This window comes from Salvelinus sp. IW2-2015, linkage group LG8 (assembly GCF_002910315.2).
Source record: "Salvelinus sp. IW2-2015 linkage group LG8, ASM291031v2, whole genome shotgun sequence".
In the NCBI taxonomy this organism is placed as follows: domain Eukaryota; kingdom Metazoa; phylum Chordata; class Actinopteri; order Salmoniformes; family Salmonidae; genus Salvelinus; species Salvelinus sp. IW2-2015.
The window spans coordinates 38708656-38731643 of NC_036848.1; the positions used below are offsets into that span (position 1 = coordinate 38708656).

At 43.8% G+C, this 22988-nt stretch overlaps 1 protein-coding gene across 3 annotated transcripts in view; it reads left to right on the forward strand.

The window, feature by feature from the left end:
- Positions 1-22988, forward strand: part of mprip (myosin phosphatase Rho interacting protein) — a 69302-nt gene that overhangs the window by 30764 nt on the left and 15550 nt on the right. For 2 of the 3 annotated variants that reach the window (XM_023993290.2, XM_023993289.2), the window contains exons 8-14: positions 12010-12114; positions 13952-14008; positions 14667-14735; positions 14986-15075; positions 15271-15948; positions 16103-16240; positions 17821-20499. In XM_023993290.2, the coding sequence (XP_023849058.1) occupies positions 12010-12114; positions 13952-14008; positions 14667-14735; positions 14986-15075; positions 15271-15948; positions 16103-16240; positions 17821-20499 (3816 nt within the window). The remainder of the gene's footprint in view (positions 1-12009; positions 12115-13951; positions 14009-14666; positions 14736-14985; positions 15076-15270; positions 15949-16102; positions 16241-17820; positions 20500-22988) is intronic. The other variant, XM_023993291.2, reaches the window with a different exon arrangement.

A 22988-nucleotide genomic window follows, 5' to 3' on the forward strand; every position in this document is an offset into this window, starting at 1 on the left:
ATAACTCACCACAGGTTAATGAGAAGGGTGTGATTGAAAGGAGGCACATAACTCTYCAATGTTGGGTTGTATTGGAGAGTCTGTCTTAAATAATTTTCCACACACAGTCTGTGGCTGTATTTAGTTTACATTCTAGTGAGGGCCGAGAATCCACTCATGTAGTTACATCAGTGTCTTAACATCTCGATTTGCCAAGGCAGGATACTCTGAGCACAGCCCAATCCAGAAATCTGGCTGGCACTGGCTTCTGATTAAATTAAATTCTTACAGAACCGCTTGTTGCAATTTCGATGATGCTCTCTTGTTCAGATATTGGTAAGTGGACTGGAGGCAGGGAATGAAAGGTATAACGAATCCAGTTGTTTGTGTCATCCGCTTCGGGAAAGTACCTGCGTAATTGCACACGCAACTCACTCAGGTGCTTCGCTATATCACATTTGACATTGTCCGTAAGCTTGAGTTCATTTGCACAGAAAAATCATACCATGATGGAWAGACCTGTGTGTTGTCCTTGTTAATGCAGACAGAGAAGAACTCCAACTTAATCATAGCCCCTATTTTGCCCCGCACATTGAATATAGTTGCGGAGAGTCCCTGTAATGCTAGATTCAGATCATTCAGGCGAGAAAAAACATCACCCAGATAGGCCAGTCGTGTGAGAAACTCYTCGTCAGACAAGTGCAAATTATGGTCAGTAAAGAAAACTTTAAGCTTGTCTCTCAATTTAAAAAAGAACGTGTCAATATTTTGCCCCTTGATAACCAGCGTACTTTTGTATGTTGTYAAAGTCTTACATGGTTGCTGCCCATATCATTGTATAGTGCAGAAAATACACGAGAGTTCAGGGGCCTTGCTTTAACAAAGTTAACCATTTTCACTGTAGTGTCCAAGACGTCTTTTCAAGCTGTCAGGCATTCCCTTGGCAGCAAGAGCCTCTCGGTGGATGCTACAGTGTACCCAAATGGCGTCGGGAGCAACTGCTTGCATGCGCGTTACCACTCCACTATGTCTCCCTGTCATGGCTTTTGCGCCATCAGTACAGATACCAGCACATCTTGACTACCAAAGTCCATTTGATGTCACAAAGCTGTCCAGTACTTWAAAAATATCCTCTCCGGTTGTCCTGGTTTCCAGTGGTTTGCAGAAGAGGATGTCTTCCTTAATTGACCCCCCATAAACATAACGGACATATACCAGGAGCTGTGCCAGGCCCGCCTCGTCTGACTCATCCAGCTGTAACGCATAGAATTCACTGSCTTGTATGCAAAGCAGTAATTGTTTTAAAACATCTCCTGCAATGTCATGCGTCGTGAAACAGTGTTTGATGAAGACATTGTCTGTATAGTTTTTTTGGCCTTTTCCCCCAACATTGTCACAGCCATATCCACTGCAGCAGGAAGAATTAAGTCCTCCACAATAGTATGGGGCTTGCCTGTCCTAGCCACTCGGTAGCTCATATAAGACGCTTCTAGCCCCTTCTTATTAATGGTATCTGTTGCTTTTATACATGTRTTACTACTCAAAAGTCTTAATTCTCACTCAAACTCCTGTGGCTTATTTTTRAAATTGGCATGTTTTGTTTCTAAATGTCTGCGCAAGAGTGAAGGTTTCATCGAGTTGTGAGAGAGTACTTTTGCACATATAACACACTGTGGCTGAGGAAAGGCACTAGTCCCAATATAAGTGAACCCCAAATGAATGTAGTTCTCATCGTATTTGCGCCTCTTCGATGGTCCAACGTCCCTGTCTGTTGTTCGGTGCTTTCCCGGGTAAGGGGGCAGTAACTCTTCGGCTGCATCAGATTCACAACTGTCAGTGTCCATGCTAGGTGGGCTAACAACAAATGTAGAATTACTGATGCTAGCATTGGATGTGCTCGTGGAAGCAGAACAACTTGTGTCGTCGACAGGTGCAGGTGTAGTACTGCTGGTAGTAGCAGTACTACCAGTAGAGCTGGTATGTGTCTCTATGGATGCAGGCCTTACTTTTTTTTAACCATTTATCAATTTTCGAGCAAACAGAATGAGCAGCAGCTACGTTTTGCTACATACGGACTGTTAGTGGAATTCCCACGAGAGAGAAACGGTTAATGTGATTGGATGTTAATTATTTGACTAGGCTACCTGTATTTGACATTGTGTTATTTCGCTGAACACTAGATGGTTGAATTTTATTTTTGGCAGTGAAATGAGGCTACTCAGGGGAGAAAAAAACCTCATCCAAATGTATAGCCCTGTTGGAAAATATAAATGGACTGTTTGAAAATGTGAAGAAAAAAATTTWATAATAAAAAATGTGATTCACATTTTTATCTGGCGTACCCCCGACAGCATTGCGCGTACCCCCCAGTTTGGGAACACCTGCTCTACATTAATCCTTCGGAAACAAATATTTAGAAAGGGAATACTTTGACCAAATTTCCAAAATTGATTTTCTGAACATTGTCACCAAGTTAACCCATTAGGGAAACTATTTACTGTGTTAAATTGCCCATTGGTCTTTAATAAAGAACCTTTCACATTGAACAACGCTGTTCTTTGTTTACACTCATTTGGCATCGTTAAAGAATTCACATTGGAACACATGCAACGGTGGCCATGTGCTAAAGCAGTAAGGAAGTGCTTAAAAAACGAATGAAAAGATTTCAACAATAAAATACTTTATTAACTTCAAGTACTAAAGATAGTAGTCTACAATTAGGAAAAACTTAAAACACAAAGGCTTAGGTAAAAACCTAGGCCTAGATCATTAGATCCGTTCAGTAACTCTGAGAGCATATTTCTGTTCTGCCCTTTGGAGCAGGACATGTAATGTCCATGGCCTTTTCATTGCAAAAGTCCTGATCTTCTCAAACATACATGTTTGCAGGGTTCTGTCCAGTCTGGGGGATGCTTTCACATCTCTGGGAGGAAGGATGTCAACATTTCACAGCAGCTGAAAACTGGTTCCATCTGAGTGAAAGGTTCTTGGCCACAACAACACCAGGCTCAAGATAATAAAAGCTGTAAAGGAGGAAGGAGGTTGCTTGTTCACCCTCGATAATCTCCTTGTACTGTTGGCAGAAAGCAGGTTTATGCTGAAAGATAAATTCCTGAGAAAAATAAGTTAAAACATGAATTAACTAATGTCCTGTTGACTGCTACAGCTGTACTAAAATGCCTTGTACACACTTAACCTGCTTCCAGCCCAACAATGGCAATGCAGATAAAAGATAACTAGCTAGCTATATGTAGTAAACATTTAGCTTCAGAATTACCATTACCAAAAAACAACCTTGAAATCTATAATCCACTGATGTATTTAGCTATAATTTTATCGTGGCTAGCAAGCTAGCTAGCCAACTTAGCATGTGTCCCTATAACGTAACGGGTTTGATTAGCTTGCTAATCGATTAGCATTTGCCCCACAGTGGCTATTTTCGGTAGCTAGCTAGTTAAACATGACTAACTGGCAAACATGAAAAAGATAATCGTCATGCATGCCTTAGCACATCAGCAATCAACATTAACAGCAGAATGCAACTGGTCAGCTCCGGTAGCTGGCTTGCGTTGCTTCATCTCGCAATGAGCCATCTGTAAACAATGGCTTGTTGCAGGACGACACAATCTATAACTGTACCTGTATGCAACTGTCAAGCTAGCTATATAGCTTACAAAAGCTAGCAATGAAAACTACTATATGGTTGCGATAATAATGTATACACAGTGCATTCGGATTTCCACATTTTGTTACATTACAGCCTTATTCTAAAATTCATGAGGAAAAACTTATTTTAATCTGTCTACACACAATACCCCAAAGCAAAAACAGGTTTAGGAATTTTTGCTAATTTATTAAAAAATAAAAAACATACCTTATTCACATAAGTATTCAGACTCTTTCCAATGAGACTCGAAATTGAGCTCAGGTGCATCCTGTTTCCATTGATCATCCTTGAGATGTTTCTACAACTTGATTGGAGTCCACCTGTGGTAAATTCAATTCGATTGTACATGATTTGGAAAGGCACACACCTGTCTATATAAGGTCCCACAGTTGACAGTGCATGTCAGAGCAAGCCATGAGGTCGAAGGAATTGTCCGTAGAGCTCCGAGACATGATTGTGTTGAGGCACAGATCTGTGGAAGGGTACGAAAACATTTCTGCAGCATTTGAAGGTCCCTCAGGAACACAGTGGCCTCCATCATTCCTAAATGGAAGAAGTTTGGAACCACCAAGACTCTTCCTAGAGCTGGCCGCCTGGCCAAACAGCGCAATCGGGGGAGAAGGGCCTTGGTCAGAGAGGTGACCAAGAACCCGATGGTCACATTTACATTTACATTTAAGTCATTTAGCAGACGCTCTTATCCAGAGCGACTTACTCTGATAGAGCTCCAGAGTTCCTCTGTGGAGATGGGAAAACCTTCCAGAAGGACAACCATCTCTACAGCACTCCACCAATCAGGTCTTTATGGTAGAGTGGCCAGGCAGAAGCTACTCTTCAGTAAAAGGCACATGACAGCCAGCTTGGAGTTTGCCAAAAGGTACCTAAAGGACTCTGACCATGAAACAAGATTTTCTGGTCTGATGAAACCAAGATTGAATGCCAAGCGTCATGTCTGGAGGAAACCTGGCACCATCTCTATGGTGAAGCATGGTGGTAGTGGCAGCATCACGCTGTGGGGATGTTTTTCAGCGGCAGTGACTGGGAGACTAGTCAGGATTGAGGGAAAGATGAACAGAGCAAAGTACAGAGATCCTTTATGAAAACCTGCTCCAGAGCAATCAAGACCTCAGACTGGGGCTAAGAATCACCATCCAACAGGACAACGACCCTAAGCACACAGCCAAGACAACGCAGGAGTGGCTTCGGGACAGGTCTCTGAATGTCCTTTAGTTAACCATACACAAGGTAGTTACTATACCTGCCCTACTGGCTGCTGGCCAAATTAGCTAAAGTTCTTTATTCAAATTACTAAGATAAATAAAATGTCTCAAATTGGCACTTTTGCGTTAACGTCTTTTGAGTTATTTTCTGAACAGCTTCTCACTTTTTTGTTAATCCCGTTTTCAGTTTAACCAAACACCATGCCCAAATGAAAAATGACAGTTGGAACTATTTTATGTCTTGTTTCTAGGCTACCAGTTACAGTGCTTTTAGCTTGCGGTTTGCGCCGTGCCTTTATGCAGATGGAATACAAAATGTTTAGCTAGTGTCAAAGAATTATATAGATTTAGTATTTGTCAAATTATTGAACATAAGTTGTACTTACTTAGCATATCAAGATCCTGATATGGACCTCCAGTCAAGAGCATACACTTTGTATGTGCTGAGAAACTGTACTATGTAGGCCTAATTTGTCTATAGGCAGCCGCCTCTGATGTGCAACATAGTCTGCTTCACGGGAACATGGCTCGCTCGAGATATTACTGTCTGACTCTGTAAAGCCAGTTGGGTTTTCAGTACATCGTGCTGACAGGAACAAACATCTCTCCGGGAAGCAGAAGYGTGGAGGTATATGTTTTATGATTAACGACTTATGGTGTAACTGTGATAACATACAGGAACCCAAGTCCTGTTCACCCGAGAATATCTCCTATATCATCAAATGTCGACCGTACTATCTCCCAAMAGAATTTTCGTCAATAATAGCCACAGCGGTCTATATACCCCTAAAGCCGATACCACGACGGCCCTCAAAGAACTTCACTGGACTTTTTGCAAACTGGAAACCACATATCCTGTGGCTGCATTTATTGTAGCTGGGGATTTTAAGAAAGCAAATTTTAGGAAAAGGCTCCCAAATTCTATCAACAGATTGACTGTTGTACTCGCGCTGCTAAAACTCTCGACCATTGTTCTACTACTTTCCAGAATGCATAAGGCCCTCGCCGGCCCTTCATTCGGCAAATCGGACCACGATTCCACCTTGCTCCTCCTCTCCTATAGGCAGYAACTCAAACAGGAAGCACCCGTGGTGAGGACTATTCAACGATGGTTTGACCAATCGGAATCCACCCTTCAAGATTGTATTGATCACGCGGACTGGGATATGTTCAGAGTAGCTTCAGAAAATAATATCGACACATATCGATACAGTGAATGAGTTTATCGGGAAGTGCATAGGAGATGTTGTACCCATTAATACCTACCCCAACCAGAAACGTGAGTAAGACATTTAGCTGCCTCCTCAGAGCATGTGCAGACCAGCTGGCTGATGTTTTTACAGATATATTCAATCTCTCCCTATCCCAGTCTGTTGTACCCACATGCTTCAAGATGGCCACCATTGTCCCTGTACCTAAGAAAGCAAAGGTAATTGAACTAAATTACTATTGTCCCGTAGTACTCACGTCTGTCATTATGAAGTGCTTTGAGAGACTAGTCAAGGATCATATCACCGCCACCTTACCTGTCACCCTAGACCCACTTCAATTTGCTTACKGCCACAATAGATCCACAGATGATGCAATCGCCACCACACTGCCCTGTCCCATCTGGACAAGAGGTAAGAATGCTGTTCATTGACTATAGCTCAGCATTCAACACCATAGTACCCTCCAAGCTCATCATCAAGCTTGAGGTCCTGGGTCTGAACCCCGCCCTGTGCGACTGGGCCCTGGACTTCCTGACTGGTTGCCCCCAGGTGGTGAAGGTAGGAAACAACACCTCTTCGCTGATCCTCAACACTGGGGCCCCACAAGAGTGCGTGCTCAGCCTCCTCCTGTACTCCCTGTTCACCCATGACTGCGTGGCCAAGCACGCCTCCAACTCAATCATCAGCCTACAGGGAGGAGGTGAGGGCTCTGGGAGTGTGGTGACAGGAAAATAACCTCTCACGCAACGTCAACAAAACTAAGAAGATGATCGTGGACTTCAGGAAACAGCAGAGGGAGCACCCCCCATCCAGATCTATGGGACCGCAGTGGAGAAGGTGGAAAGCTTCAAGTTCCTCGGCGTACACATCACTGACAAACTGAAATGGTCCACCCACACAGACAGTGTGGTGAAGAAGGCGCAACAGCACCTCCTCAACCTCAGGAGGCTAAAGAAATTTGGCTTAACACCTAAAACACTCAAACTTTTACAGATGCACAATTGAGAGTATCCTGTCGGGCTGTATCACCGCCTGGTACGGCAACTGCACCGCCCACAAGCTCTCCAGAGGGTGGTGCAATCTGCTCAACGCATTACCGGGGGCAAACTTCCCGCCCTCCTGAACACCTACAGCACCCGATACCATAGGAAGGCCAAAAAGATCATCAAAGATATCAACCACCCGAGCCACTGCCTGTTAGAAGGCGAGGTCAGTACAGGTGCATCAAAGCTGGGACCGAGAGACTAAAGAACCATCACTAGCACATCAGAGGCGGCTGCCTATAGACATAGATTAGGAATCACTGGCCACTTTTAGAAATGGATCACTAGCCACTTTAATAATGTTTCTATATCTACCATTACTCATCTCATATGTATAAACTGCCCTCAACACTATTCTACGGTATCTTAGGCACTTTTAAATTGTTTACATATTGCATCACCCATTTCATATGTAAACTCAGCAAAAAAAGAAATGTCCCTTTTTCAGGACACTGTCTTTCAAAGATAATTCGTAAAAATCCAAATAACTTCACAGATCTTCATTGTAATGGGTTTCAACACTGTTTCCCATGCTTGTTCAATGAACCATAAACAATTAATGAACATGCACCTGTGGAACGGTCGTTAAGACACTAACAGCTTACAGACAGTAGGCAATTAAGGTCACAGTTATGAAAACTTAGGACTTAGGAAAAAGAGGCCTTTCTACTGACTCTGAAAAACACCAAAAGAAAGATGCCCAGGGTCCCTGCTCATCTGCGTGAACGTGCCTTAGGCATGCTGCAAGGAGGCATGAGGACTGCAGATGTGGCCAGGGCAATAAATTGCAATGTCCGTACTGTGAGACACCTAAGACAGTGCTACAGGGAGACAGGAAGGACAGCTGATCGTCCTCGCAGTGGCAGACCACGTGTAACAACACCTGCACAGGATCGGTACATCCGAACATCACGCCTGCGGGACAGGTACAGGATGGCAACAACTGCCCGAGTTACACCAGGAACGCACAATCCCTCCATCAGTGCTCAGACTGTCCGCAAWAMYSMSWGAGAGGRTGGACTGAGGGCTTCTAAGCCTGTTGTAAGGCAGGTCCTCACCAGACATCACCGGCAACAACGTCGCCTATGGGCACAAACCCACCGTCGCTGGACCAGACAGGACTGGKAAAAAGTGCTCTTCACTGACGAGTCGCGGTTTTGTCTCACCAYGGGTGATGMTCGGATTCGCGTTTATCYTCGAAGGAATGAGCGTTACACCGAGGCCTGTACTCTGGTGCGGGATCGATTTGGAGGTGGAGGGTCCGTCATGGTCTGGGGCGGTGTGTCACAGCATCATCGGACTGAGCTTGTTGTCATTGCAGGTAATCTCAACGCTGTGTGTTACAGGGAAGACATCCTCCTTCCTCATGTGGTACCCTTCCTGCAGGCTCATCCTGACCGGCTCATCCTCATCCTCCAGCATGACAAGGCCACCAGCCATACAGCTTGTTCTGTGCGTGATTCCTGCAAGACAGGAATGTCAGTGTTCTGCCATGGCCAGCGAACCCATTGAACATATCTAGGACCTGTTGGATCGGAGGGTGAGGGCTAGGGCCATTCCCGACAGAAATGTCCGGGAAATTGCAGGTGCCTTGGTGGAAGTGTGGGGTAACATCTCACAGCAAGAACTGGCAAATCTGGTACAGTCCATGAGGAGGAGATGCACTGCAGTACGTAATGCAGCTGGTGACCACACCAGATACTGACTGTTACTTTTGATTTTGACCCCCCCCCCCTTTGTTCAGGGACACATTATTCKATTTCTGTTCGTCACATGTCTGTGGATCTTGTTCAGTTTATTTCTCAGTTGTTGAATCTTGTTATGTTCATACAAATATTTACACATTAAGAAAAKCGCAGTTGACAGTGAGAGGACGTTTCTTTTTTTGCTGAGTTTATGTASTGTATTGTATTCTATACTACACCAATGACTGTTAAACAGCCACCCAGCACATCAGAGGCTGCTGCCTATAGACAGATTAGGAATCACTGGCCACTTTAAGGAAATGAAACTCTAGCCACTTTAATAATGTCTCCGTATCTTTCATTACTCATCTCATATGTGTATATATTATATTCTATTCAATGCCACTGTATCTTAGTCCAATGCCGCTCTGACATATATATATATATATTCTTAATCCATTCCTTACTTAGATGTATGTGTATTTTGGGTATATGTTGTGAAACTGTTAGATATTACTGCACTGTCGGAGCTAGAAGCACAAGCATTTGGCTAAACCATCTGCTAAACACGTTTATGTGACCAATAAAATTGATTTGATACCGTCAGTATAAATAAGATGTCCACATAGGTCTATCTCAGGATATCTAATTAGTCAATATCCGGCCATACCATGTATGATATATCGGAAAAATATGGATTTCATATTTGACAAATTATTGAGCATGTGCTGAACTTAGAAATGCATCAGAAATCGTCCTTATTTTCAGCATGTCAAGATCCGGATATGGACCTCAGCCAACAGAAAGAAGCATATCTGGAGTCAATATAGCTTATTATCTTGAATGTGCTGAGAAAACACAGATAGGCGATGTATACAGTCAGTATTTGTCAACATGAAGAGAGAAAATAGGATGTCACATATCTCAGGATGTTGAACGAGTCCATATCCGGCCATAGGATATGTCCATGTGTGATATTCTGAGTTATTCCATTATCATACAGTACGTCTAAATGACACATCTTGATTCAGAATTTGTCGGGATATGGTGCAAATCCACAAAACTCAAAATATGCATTGGGAATGGTCTGTATTCTCTAGAATATAAAAAACAACGTGTAATGTAAAGATATCCACTSATATGGACCCTTTCCGCCCAGTGAAACCTCCCTGGTCTTTGTAGTTGAACCTGTGCTTGAAATTCACTTCTCGAGTGACGGACCTTACACGTAATTGTATGTGTGGGGTTATTCAAAACACCTATTATTGAACACTGAATGAGTCCATGCAACTTATTATGTGATTTGTTGGATATTTCTTAATCTCTTGTTTCTTCTTTTTTGTTATTTTTTTAAAAATTATTAGTGTATTAGTGTTGTACTGTTAGACATTTATTGCACTGCTAGGGCTAGAAACATGCATTTCGCTGCTGCTGCTTTAACATATGCTAATCGGTGTACGTGACAAATAAACTTTGATTTGAAATGACACCGCACTGGATCTCTAAAATAGGGCTTTAGATTCTGTGAGCTGCTGCACATGAAGCAGACTTTTTCTGTCTCGTGTGTGTGTGTGTGTGTGTGTGTGTGTGTGTGTGTGTGTGTGTGTGTGTGTGTTTATATATTCTCTCTGTGTCTGTGTGTGTGTGTCCTTGTTTCGGTTAGAGGTCAAAGGATCTGGAGAGTGTGCTGTATTCATTTCCAGTTTCCATTATGTGGCTGGATTCCCATGATGATACTAACTTCCCTTTCCCACTCTGCCCTTGCCGGGACAAAACGCCTCTGTTGTAGGACCAACAACAGAAAGACCTCAAAGAGAGAGACTGTACCCAAAATGTTCCTTCAATAAAGTGTCCCAGGCCAAAGTGCCCCCAGAAGAGAGCTGTTTTTCTGACCAGTTTGTCCTGTCTGTGTTGTCAAGCATAAGGGCTCTTGTAGTAAACATCATTCCACCTGCACTTACACACTCTCAATTCAAGGGCTTTACTGGCATGGGAAACGTGTATGTTAACATTGCCAAAGCAAGTGAAGTAGATAATAAACAAAAGTAAAATAAACAATACAAATTAACAGTAAACATTACACTCACAGAAGTTACAAAAGAATAAAGACATTTCAAATGTCATGTGTATATATACAGTATTGTAACGATGTGCAAATAGTGAAAGTACAAAAGGGAAAATTAATAAGCATAAATATGTGTTGTATTTACAATGGTGTTTGTTCTTCACTGGTTGCCCTTTTGTGGCAACGGGTCACAAATCTTGCTGCTGTGATGGCACATTGGTATTTCACCTAGTAGATATGGGAGTTTATCAAAATTGGGTTTGTTTTCGAATTCTTTGTGGATCTGTGTAATCTGAGGGAAATATGTGTCTCTAATATTGTCATACATTTGGCAGGAGTTTAAGAAGTGTAACTCAGTTACCACCTCATTTTTTGGGCAGTGTGCACATAGCCTGTCTTCTCTTGAGAGCCAGGTCTGCCTACTGCGGCCTTTCTCAATAGCAAGGCTATGCCGACTGAGTCTGTACATTGTCAAAGCTTTCCTTAAGTTTGGGTCAGTCACAGTGGTCAGGTATTCTGCCACCGTGTACTCTGTTTAGGGCCAAGTAGCATTCTAGTTTACTGTTTTTTTGTTAATTCTTTCCAATGTGTTAAGTAATTATTTTTTTGTTTTCTCATGATTTGGGTGGGTCTAATTGTGTTGCTGTCCTGGGGCTCTGTGGGGTGTGTTTGTCTCTCTCTCCTCTCCTTTTCTATCTCTACTGTTCTCTCTCTCTCGTTCTTTCTGAGACACACCGCTCCTGGATGAGGCTTGTTTTCTTCTGCATCAAAGCATTGTCTTTGTTTCCATCCTCTGGTTCAGTGAAAGGCTGTTGGGTTCAGTTCCGTGTTAGAATATGTGTGATTCTGTTAAAAAATAACTTGTTCTTGTGACAGTGCAGAGAGATGTTAGCACATGTTAAACTGTTCACATGGGAGGATTGTTCTTCTCATAAAAACATAAATCGCATACCACAGAAATGAAGGCTTTAATATGTTTGGTTGGTAGACTGTTCTGTAAAAGTGTGAGGGAAAACTGTGAGAAATGGAATTGGGCTCATGACACATTGATATGACTCCTTTCAGATGTAGACACTCAGATATGAGCCATTTTGACACACATCGCTGCTGTAGTATTGACGTCATGTTGTGTGTTTCAGGAGCAGAGACGTGACCTGGGCCAGAGCCTGGACTTCCCCTCCACTCTGCCCCCTCTGAGACGAGCCAAGTCCCTGGACCGCAGGACCACCGAGTCTGTCATGACCGTTAGTACCATTTTACTCTTCTGTCGTTCCGTCTTACTACGTTACCTCTCAGGGTGTGCCTACTCAAACACACACCAGGGAGAGTTTGAAACTGAGAACATTGTAATCAGTGAGCGTTGTTTACCTAAGGCGTGTGTGCGTGTTCTTGTATGTGTGGGCTAAGCTGAAGGAGCTTTCTCTCCAGGGCCAGACAACACCACAATAGTTCTGCTGTTCTCCTAAAGCTGCGGGGTTAGAGGTCATCAGCAACGCCAGGACTTTAGCCCGGCTGAGTTGAGGGGTTGTGGGGTTGGTGGAGTATACGGGTTGGGTAACATTGTGAGTATACGGGTTGGGTAACATTGTGGGTATACGGGTTGGGTAACAGGGTTAAGAGTATTTGGGTTGAGAAAGGGCCCAGCAGGCCTTAGCTAGTGTAAATGTTATGATAATGAGCCACTGTGTCCTATTAAAGCACTAAACCTTTTAACCACATGGGACTGGAGTTTCTGGCTAGAACATCATGTCGTTACAGCAGCTTTGGTTGGGAAATGATACTCCTGGCTTGGCTGTAGTAATGAATGAATGAACCCATATTGGTACACAGAGTGCCTTTGTTGGTTCAATAAAATAGGCCGTCAAGGGATTGTTATAGTTTCGTAAAGTTGATTATCTATTAGTCTGCACCTCGTGAACTTTGACAAATTCATCAGGTATTTTGGGGGGTCTTTTGGTTCCTACTCTTTTGGGCTGTATTCGCGACCAGGGTTTTTATGACTGGGATGTTAGATGATGATACTGTAAACTAACGGACAGTCAAGGGCACTGTGATGGGTGATGTGGTTAGGACATACTGTTTCAGAGCTGGTTGGTTGGTGTCCTGGATGTCCTAATGCAGTCCTCCATGCTACAGGGGGCAGCACAGTCTCCTCTCCTGTCCAGGTTATCTTCTTGCTACTCATGTGTTCGGCCATGGCCCTCAGGCCTCTGTGTGTCGCCACCCATTCTGCTGTGTGTGTGTCTCGTGTATGTTTGATGAGTGTGTGTTTGTGAGAGAAAGAGTGTGTGTGTGTGTGTGTGTGTGCCACAAACCAGCACTGCTTCCCCAGGGCACTTTGTTTGTTTTCTTCCACTGTGTGAAACCACAACAGACATTAAATGTTTTATTGGACTTGTACAGAAGGCTCTGTGATGCTGAATGGAGTAGGTACATATTTCCCCTAACCACTGCTCCAGGGTCAGTTACTATTGTATCCTCCTAATGTTAATGGTAGGATTGGTGGTAAGGTAATCTGATCCTAGATATGTGATCAGGGGAAACTTCTACCTCACGCAGAGCCAGCATGTGGATGGTGTTTTCCTGCTCTTTCTCAGACATCAAGTTTTGTTTTGAAGGTTGACCAAAGTTAACTGATGAAGGGTCTTTTTGACCTTACAAATGTTCGATATAGTCGTTACAAATATTCTAAATTGTCTATATACGTTACCATCTAAGTAACAAAGTGCAGAAAATGTAGCATGTTGGATTTAAAATGCTTCTGTCAGCTATGTACTCTAGTCGCTTAGTTGGGTTAATTCATACTTTTCTTTCAGCTGTGAGTGCCTGTAAGTATGACCTGTTAAAATGATGGAGTCCTAAGTGGAACCAAGATGGGCTATGTGGTTTTTAAAAGGCTGCAAGATTAGTATCTGTGTGTTTCAGCATCTCTTGGTTCATCTTGCATGATCTTACTGTGTGGGTTCACTAGACTGCCACTAGACCACAGGTTGATTTAATTGGCATTTTTAAAGAGTACATTTTGTTATGCTTGTAGGGATGTTGTGTAATAATGCTGAGCATATTTGTTTCTCATTCCAGCCCGACTTGCTGAACTTCAAGAAAGGTTGGATGGTGAAGCTGGATGAGCAAGGACATGTAAGCAATAAATAAAACCTAGGAACTTCACCAGAACAACCYATGTTGCTTTTCTAATGTTTCAGAGAAATTGAATCACTTGAAAAAATAACATTTTATTGATGCCATGAGATTTGAAAATGGTACTTTTCTTTTTGGTGAGTTTATCAAAGTAGGCAGTCGGTTGAAGTTCAAACGGTTATCTGAACGTTCACCTAAAACATTCTAGAACGTCTGTAGCATTCTATGGCCTTTTAGTGCCACGCGTCAGCCYGTCTTTGATGGCACAGCTTCAATGGGGGACAGTTGAAAGGGTACTGTGGTGCTTCTCTTTTTACAGCAGGTCTATGCTCTTTTACAGCTGTGTTGATTGTGTAGACTGATGSTCCAACGCTATATTACACAGTCTAAATTAACATTAAGCTTTCATAGAAATCATTACTTTTCAGAGGGRTACCAACATCACTTCYGTKTCTGCTGTCATAGGGGTTTGTTCTTGTCTTTCTCTTTGCTGTGTGTATTTCACACAGAATGTCATTATTCCATTATTTCTTTGTTTCTCATAACTCTCACTGGCACTAAATGGATGTTTTATTCTCCGGCTACAGCAGTAACAGAACAGTTTCTGTATTCCCAGTGAACTCTGTGACCTGTGTTCCCTCTCTCCTTTTCTGAACAGTGGAAGAAGTATTGGTTCGTKCTGACAGACCACAGCCTCGGATACTACAAGGACTCCATTGCTGAAGAGGTGACTTATTTTTCAATCCATCTAGACTGGTCATTCGTCCTAGTTTAACTGTGACCAACAGTAGCAATGGCAGTAGTTCTCTTTAAAGAAATGGAATACATGTTTGCCAATACAGTTTTGTTTTTCCTATTGATATCTTRGTAAGTGCCCAGTTAAAAAATGTATAATCTCCAACTCCTGCAGTGCTGATAATAGTCTATTCTGTCTTCCTGATTTTGTTTTCATCATCTGTAATGTTGCTGTATTGCAGGCTTCAGATCTGGACGGGGAAATAGACCTGTCTACGTGTTATAATGTCACTGAATACCAGGCTCAACGCAACTACGGCTTCCAGATACATGTAAGCCRCAATCACTCGCGTACAATCTCAGATTGTCTTTATGTAATAACAATGATTTGCATTTATGTATTCCCTTTTTACATTTTTTATTAAAAAGCTCTTCAATGTATGGATGTAACACACCCCTTTACTATCACCCAATAGTGCAGCAGTTAATATACAGTTTGAATCTAACGCCCTAACTGTCCTCCTCAGACCCAGGAGGGCATGCACACCCTGTCGGCCATGACTGCAGGCATAAGGAGGAACTGGATCCAGGCTGTCATGAAAAACGTCAGACCCTCCACTGCTCCGGATGTGGCAAGCAACCATGGCTCCTTCTCCCCACTGGAGGGACTACTTCGGCCGGACGTGACCCAGGACTCCCTTTCCTCCGAAGCCTCGTCCATGGAGCGAGAGCCAGGGCCAGGCCCCAAGAAAAGTCGGGCCCGCGAGCGCCGGCGAGAGGGCCGTTCCAAGACCTTCGACTGGGCCGAGTTCCGACCCATCGCCCAGGCTCTGGCCCAGCAGCGGGCCCAGGAGGCCCAGCCCCTGCAGACTGACCTAGGAGACCCCGATCGGAGCCAGAGGCGGGAAGAACGAAGGAGGAGAATTGAGTCTGTGACTAGTTCCTCCGTGGACCAACCAGCAGGCTCCGAGGTTGGGAGAATGGACTATGAGAGTGGGGGAGGGAGTGAAGGCAGCCCTGGGGGTGAGTGTGGGGGTCCCCCCTCCCTGGACAGGCAGCAGAAGGTGGAGGAGGAGATCGAGCAGCACTGGCAGCAGGTGGAGCAGACTCCCATCAGGGATGAGAGGAGGGTACCTCTGCCCTCGACACTGCAGACCAGGGAGACGGCCGAGCTGGAGAAACTGCTGGAGAGCTACAAGAAAGGGGTGAGTATGGGTTTTGTGTGCATGTGTATGTGAGTGCGCATGTGGTTCACTTGAACCGAGATCAATGCACTGTAAAAGGTTGGGTTCTTGATAGATCAGTGCTCTCCTGTGTTTCCTCATTTTCACCTTGTCCGTTCTGTGGTGCCTCTCCCAGGTAGAAGAGCTAAAGGTGCAGTTGGAGAGCTGTCACCAGCAACTGGTGGACTCCAACCAGCACAAACACAATCTGGAGGTCCAGCTGAAGACGGCTCTGGAGAGAGAGCAGCACGTCCGCACCGGATACATCTCCCCGGTAAGCACCACAGCTCTAGCTGTTTCTTCTTCTCCACCTCCTCATCCTCAGAGCTGTTTTATTCTCTAGAGGCAGTCGTGTTGAGTTCATACCTGAGCTAAGATTTCAMCAACTCAAAGTACAGATTGAGCTTTGTGTTCTTCTTCCATTTCGTAACCTCCTTTGCATGTTGTATTTTTATTGTGAGAAAACATCAAACTGACTGACATCAAAGCTACAAACCAGCTCCAGAATGTGCCTTTGCATGAGTCCGTTCATTGCATGTGAGGAGAAACATGAAGATCTTGTTTTTATGACTCCTTTTTACAGCTTCTTCTGGTTCATCCCCTCTTGCTGTTGTTTTTTTAGATGTAGGACAGATGTCATGAACTCATGCTAGTGTATTGAACATGATGCATTCAATTAATGATTAACATTAGATGGATACGTTTCCTTATCAACGTTCCTGTAATGCTGTAGATGGCATGAATGCATTAGGCCACTTGACTTCAACAGTAGAGCCATAGTTGTTGAAATGATGACGTTTGGCTCAGAACTGTATAAAAACATTTTTGGCTTGTTTCATTATGATTTTGTTTGCATGCATTTCATATTTTTTCATATTTTATTAACCACTGTTCTGACCATCCATTTTTCTTTTAACTGATGTGTGAGCCATACCATTATGCAGGTATTAGTTGTCTATTGGATTTTGTGTGTGTGTGTGTGTGTGTGTGGGGAAAAAGAGAGAGCGAGAGAGGTGATTATCTGTCCGTATGGTGGGTGAATTGATGCTTTTTGAATTCCTCACCACATATTGTGTAAATCTGTTGAGGTTATCAAAGACATTTTTTTTTTTTGTTGATAGTTTGTGTAACAATCAAAAAGAGATTCAGTTAAAAGGGGACTCTGGAGAAATGTTTGAGTTGATGGCTAGGATGTTCAGAGAGGGAGAGAGGGAATGTAAGCAGTTCATGCTGACCTTTGGTTTTTTCTAAAGCCTTCAAAACAGGGCATTGACATCCTCATAAGAAAGGAAAATAATACATTTCCTGTTCATGTTGTGGTTTTTACTGGAACCATACATTTTTACCTGCATTGTTACATTTGCAATTACGCAATGTGATGCAATTTGATGAGTGCCCATTGAGAKATGTTTCTGTTTTTGTGAAAGACACGAAGAGTTCAGAAAAAGGAGATTTCAAGAAGGTTGTTTATTCCTAGGACCTGGTATGCCACTCATCTCTAAGTAAACCACCTAGCTAGCACTAATTTTGCATTACTTACCCCATGAAATAACTCTTAACCATTTAATGTGCATGCTCTTTTGTGATTTACTAACCGTGGCCATTAAATCTCTTTCCATTGCTCTAATTCTAATAATTTAGCCGAATGATAGAAGCTGGATTCTACCTCTAATGTTTTTAATCSTTATGTTTAGTTACATAATTTTGTAGTCAAAATTATAATTATTATGATTTCATAATGTTTCATTTCTATGAATCCAGAGGGAAATAATTGATGGATTACCTAAAACAATTTAGCTAGCCTTTTTCACCCCGCTGTGTGTGTTAACCAACTGTCTGGTCCCCTTTTCCAAGCTGGAGCTCCCTTTGGTTCTGGAGGCTGATATCGAGCCCCAGACGAAGAGCCCAGAACTGGTTCATTCTCAAGCTCAGAGCTTAGCAAGGAAGTACCAGGAGACCAAAGAGCTCCTGCAGCTACAAGAACTGAAAAAGCGCAATATGCAGGCACAGCTTGGACTCTCGCTMTCTCACCTCTCCATCAAGGAACCTTACCTTTCCGACCCCCAAACAGCCCCTCTGCACAGCCTGCCTCCGTCAGAGCCACCCGTCGAAAAGACCGTCAGCTTTTTGATCAAAGATAGTGCAGACATTATTCAAGAGTTAGAGGACTTGATCTCAGGAAAGCTCCTGACTCTAAAGGGACTGGATAGATTGCTACGATCTCACAGTGAATTCAGTCTGGAGGGTAGTCTGGATATAGGAGAAAAGGGTAGCTGCGAGAGGCTCTTGCAGAGCTGGAAGTATCAGCAGGAGGTAGAGAATGAGACTATGAGGAAGAGCTTGGCCAGGGCGGGCGAAAGCATCCGCAATTACGAATCACGACTCCTGACCATGGAAGACATGCTGGGAAGGGTTCAGGAGCAGAAGGTGGAGAGCCTGAAGAGCTCTTATGGACCTCTGTGTCAAAATGAAGAGCACTCTGAAAGCCACGAGATCACAATCAGGACTTTGTCCCAGAGGGTCGAACTTCTAACGAGCGAAAATGGAGCGCTGCACCAGCGCTATCAGGAGATAGTGAACCAACTGACTGAGGCAGATAGGGAGATAGATAGGCTTAAAGCTGAGCTAATCAACTTGCAAGGTGGGAAACGGCACCTACTGATCCTAGAGGAGCTGAACGGAGTTAGGGCCAGACTTGCGGAGAGCGAAGCCCATGCTATCGACAGGGAGGTCTATGAGCGTGAGCTGAATGAGAAATCTGTGAACCTTCATGAGGCGCTGGTCACCTTGGAGGTGCTAGGAAACAGCCTGAATGACACAGAGAGAAGACTGCAGCTGAAAGAGGCCACTCTCAAAGGTCTGGGATTCCAAATGGCCAAGGAAGGTGACGATGCGCCCCCRAAGGAGAAACTCAAAGAGCAGCAGGAGGCCACAGAGGCCAAGCTCTTAGAAAAGGAAGCGCTCCTTCAGTCCACACAGCATCTCTGTAGAGAACTTCAAGCTCAGACGGTTGAACTTAAAACTAGAAACCAGGAATCTGAGAGACTCCAGAGTCAAAAACTTGTAGAGGCAGAGAATGAGATTAGGATGATGCGAGCAAAGTTAGAGGTAGAGGCAAAGTCAGCTCGGGGGGAACAAGAAGTGAATGTTAGTGAAGAGTTGATGCAGACAAGTGAGAGGCAGGTAGTAGACGAAAGTGTTATAAAGCAATTAGTAGGTGGGGTAAAGATGAAGTCTGAGGCCCTTAGTAAGGTGCTAGAGGTGTTAGCGAAGGTAGATATTAGTGTGGACAAAACGCTAATTGATATGAAAAGCACTTTACATATCACAGACTGCCTTGGGTCCTTTGAAGAGGAGCCGGATGAAGTAAGTCAGAGAGTAATGAAAAGGTTGGTATTCGAGGCAGAGTTCTGTAGTCGTCTATTAAGTGCTGTAGAGGTTAACCCAGGCGAGACGGAAGGTGGAAGTTCATGTAGTTTTGAAAGGCGTGTGGCAGAGCGTATGGTAGCTGAGAAGKGCATGTTGCTGTTGATGAACAGGATTTGTCCTCGACCAAAGATGGAAGTTGATAATGAGATGGCTGTGACTGCACAGACCATGGAAGCAGACCTTTTGAATTGGTCCAGCTGGCTTGATAACGACACCAACACTCTCATTTTGAAAGATTTAACAGAGGCATTGCAAGATAAAGTGTTTTTATTGAACCTAATTGCCTCCACCATTGAGACATCCACTAATGACAGGCTCCTGTCCTTGGTCCTAGCTAGCTTTGATTCCAGCAAACTAAAGAAACAATGGTCTGAGCACCTTGAAGACGCAGCCACAGAAGCCAACATGGCCTATCTCATCAGCAGGCTGAAGTTCCAACACGAGAAAGAGCTGAAAGAAACAATGCTTGAAAAACGTCCGATTGGCAACTCCGACTGTGCAAACTGCTCTCTACTGAGAGAACTGAACCGAGATCTACATTCCAAAATGGCGGATATACAGAATTATCTGTCGAGCCTTGAAAGCCCTATGAGTGAAGATACTAGACCAATAACACACATTCAGATCGAAGGAGAGCCCATTGACTCCCTGGACAAGGCCATTCAGCTACAAGACATGGTGGCCAAGCACAAGCTGGAGCTGCGGGAGATCAAGGACGTCTACGCACAGGAAACAGAAAAGCTGAGACAGGAGGTGGCAAAGGTGGCCGAGATATTGCGTTTAGAACGTGAAGAGAACGTGAAGGAGATCGACTCTCTGACTGTCTGTATGGAGAACCTGAAGAAGAAACACGAGATGGAGAGGAGTGTTCTGCTGGAGAAGTTCCACCACCAGATGGATGTCACCCCAGGAGGAAGCTATCTCACTGGGGCAGAGGATGGGACGATGTCCCCTGAGACCTCCACAACCTCTGCCCTCAAGGAGCAAATCCAGGATCTGGTGGCCCAGGTCTCAACCATGACGGAAGAGATTAAGCGGAGGGAGCACCAGGGTGACGCAGCTACCCTCCGGCTGAAATACGACAAAGACCTGGAGAACCTGAAGGTGGAAGCCATTCCTTGTACTTGCTGTTCCTCCGTCCGTGATGCCTTCTGTCTCCTTGTGGCACCCCCCACCCTCCCCGACCCCCTCCTACCTGCCCTTACCCCCCTTTCCTCTCTAACCCTGCTCTGCTCACTCTGCTTTCCTTTTCTTTGTAAAACAGTATCCTCCAATGTTGCATGGTTGACTAATTCACTGTTCAGTGCATGTGGTTGTTGACACTAGTTGTGTGCTGAGGAACCCATTTTGTTTCACAGGAAACGGTTAGTTAACTAGAACTCCCAGACCTAGGYCAACTGGAACATTMTTAATGTGGGAGGCAACCCATCTGCCTAGAGAGACTCACCAGAACCTGTCCTAAAGTCACATGAAAGTCAGGCTGACAGAATTTATTTTTAAGTCATGTTATATAGTGTCTATCAGCATATTTTCACATCCAATGGTAAATTGCCCCTTATCATACCATAAAGTATAGTTGCTGATGAAATGAGTTCCTCAGAAGGCACAGTTTGATGTGCTTGATGACAGATTCCTTTCTTCAATAGGCGTTGTGTATTAAAGTGTCGAAGACAAATGGTTGAACCCCTTTTAAAGCTGTCTAACTATTGAGTTATCCTCAACAGACACATTATTTAGGTAATGAGGTGGATATATTGCTTTTTTTCTTGAGAATGAAATCAGCTGCATTTGAAGATGCATGGGGCTTACCTTTTTGTCTTTGATGTTGTGATGTTGCTTTAACTGGCTAAACGTTCAACTTTTCCCCTCCTGACTTGCAGATTAACAATTCATGATAATTGACAGGCATTCAAAACATTGCAGAATACTTGAAGCTAGACGTATTACTTTTTTGGAAAAGTAATGCTTAAAAGGAAGAAATGTAAAGCAAGATCTAATCGCAACTGAAAAGTTTACTAACCACAAGTCATTCCCTGATGATCGTCTACCCAGAATCTTTGGTACTGTATGTAAACGTAGATGTTTCTATATGTCGTAGATCCTATGTTTGTATATATTTTGACTACAGAGTATTTCCAGGTAAAACATTTTTCCTCCATTGTCATGGTCTCTCTACATTACATTATGTTGTAGATGTGTATTAGAATTACACAGGTAATTTATGATCAGGCTCCAGCTGTACAGTCGTAGCCAAAAGTTTTGAGAATGATACAAATATTAATTTCCACAAAGTCTGCTGCTTCAGTGTCTTTTAGATGTTTTTGTCAGATGTTACTATGGAATACTGAAGTATAATTACAAGCATTTCATAAGTGTCAAAGGCTTTTATTGACAATTACATGAAGTTGATGCAAAGAGTCAATATTTGCAGTGTTGACCCTTCTTTTTCAAGACCTCTACAATCCGCCCTGGCATGCTGTCAATTAACTTCTGGGCCACATCCTGATTGATGGCAGCCCATTCTTGCATAATCAATGCTGGGAGTTTGTCAGAATTTGTGGGTTTTTGTTTTTCCACCCGCCTCTTGAGGATTGACCTCAAGTTCTCAATGGGATTAAGGTATGGGGAGTTTCCTGGCCATGGACCCAAAATATCGATGTTTTGTTCCCTGAACCACTTAGTTATCACTTTTGCCTTATGGCAAGGTGCTCCATCATGCTGGAAAAGGCATTGTTCGTCACCAAACTGTTCCTGGATGGTTGGTAGAAGTTGCTCTCGGAGGATGTGTTGGTACCATTCTTTATTAATGGCTGTGTTCTTAGGCAAAATTGTGAGTGAGCCCACTCCCTTGGCTGAGAAGCAACCCCACACTTGAGTGTTCTCAGGATGCTTTACTGTTGGCATGACACAGGACTGATGGTAGCGCTCACCTMGTCTTCTCCGGACAAGCTTTTTTCCGGATGCCCCAAACAATCGGAAAGGGGATTCATCAGAGAAAATGACTTTACCCCAGTCCTCAGCAGTCCAATCCCTGTACCTGATGTTTTTCCTGGATAGAAGTGGCTTCTTTGCTGCCCTTCTTGACACCAGGCCATCCTCCAAAAGTCTTTGCCTTACTGTGCGTGCAGATGCACTCAAACGTGCCTGCTGCCATTCCTGAGCAAGCTCTGTACTGGTGGTGCCCCGATCCCGCAGCTGAATCAACTTTAGGAGACGGTCCTGGCGCTTGCTGGACTTTCTTAGGTGCCCTGAAGCCATCTTCACAACAATTGAACAGCTCTCCTTGGAGTTCTTGATGATCCAATAAATGGTTGATTTAGGTGCAATCTTACCGGCAGCAATATCCTTGCCTGTGAAGCCCTTTTTGTGCAAAGCAATGATGGCAGCACGTGTTTCCTTGCAGGTAACCATGGTTGACAGAGGAAGAACAATGGTTCCAAGCACCACCCTCCTTTTGAAGCTTCCAGTCTGTTATTCYAACTCAATCAGCATGACAGAGTGATCTCCAACCTTGTCCTCATCAACACTCACACCTGTGTTAACGAGAGAATCACTGACATGATGTCAGCTGGTCCTTTTGTGGCAGGGCTGAA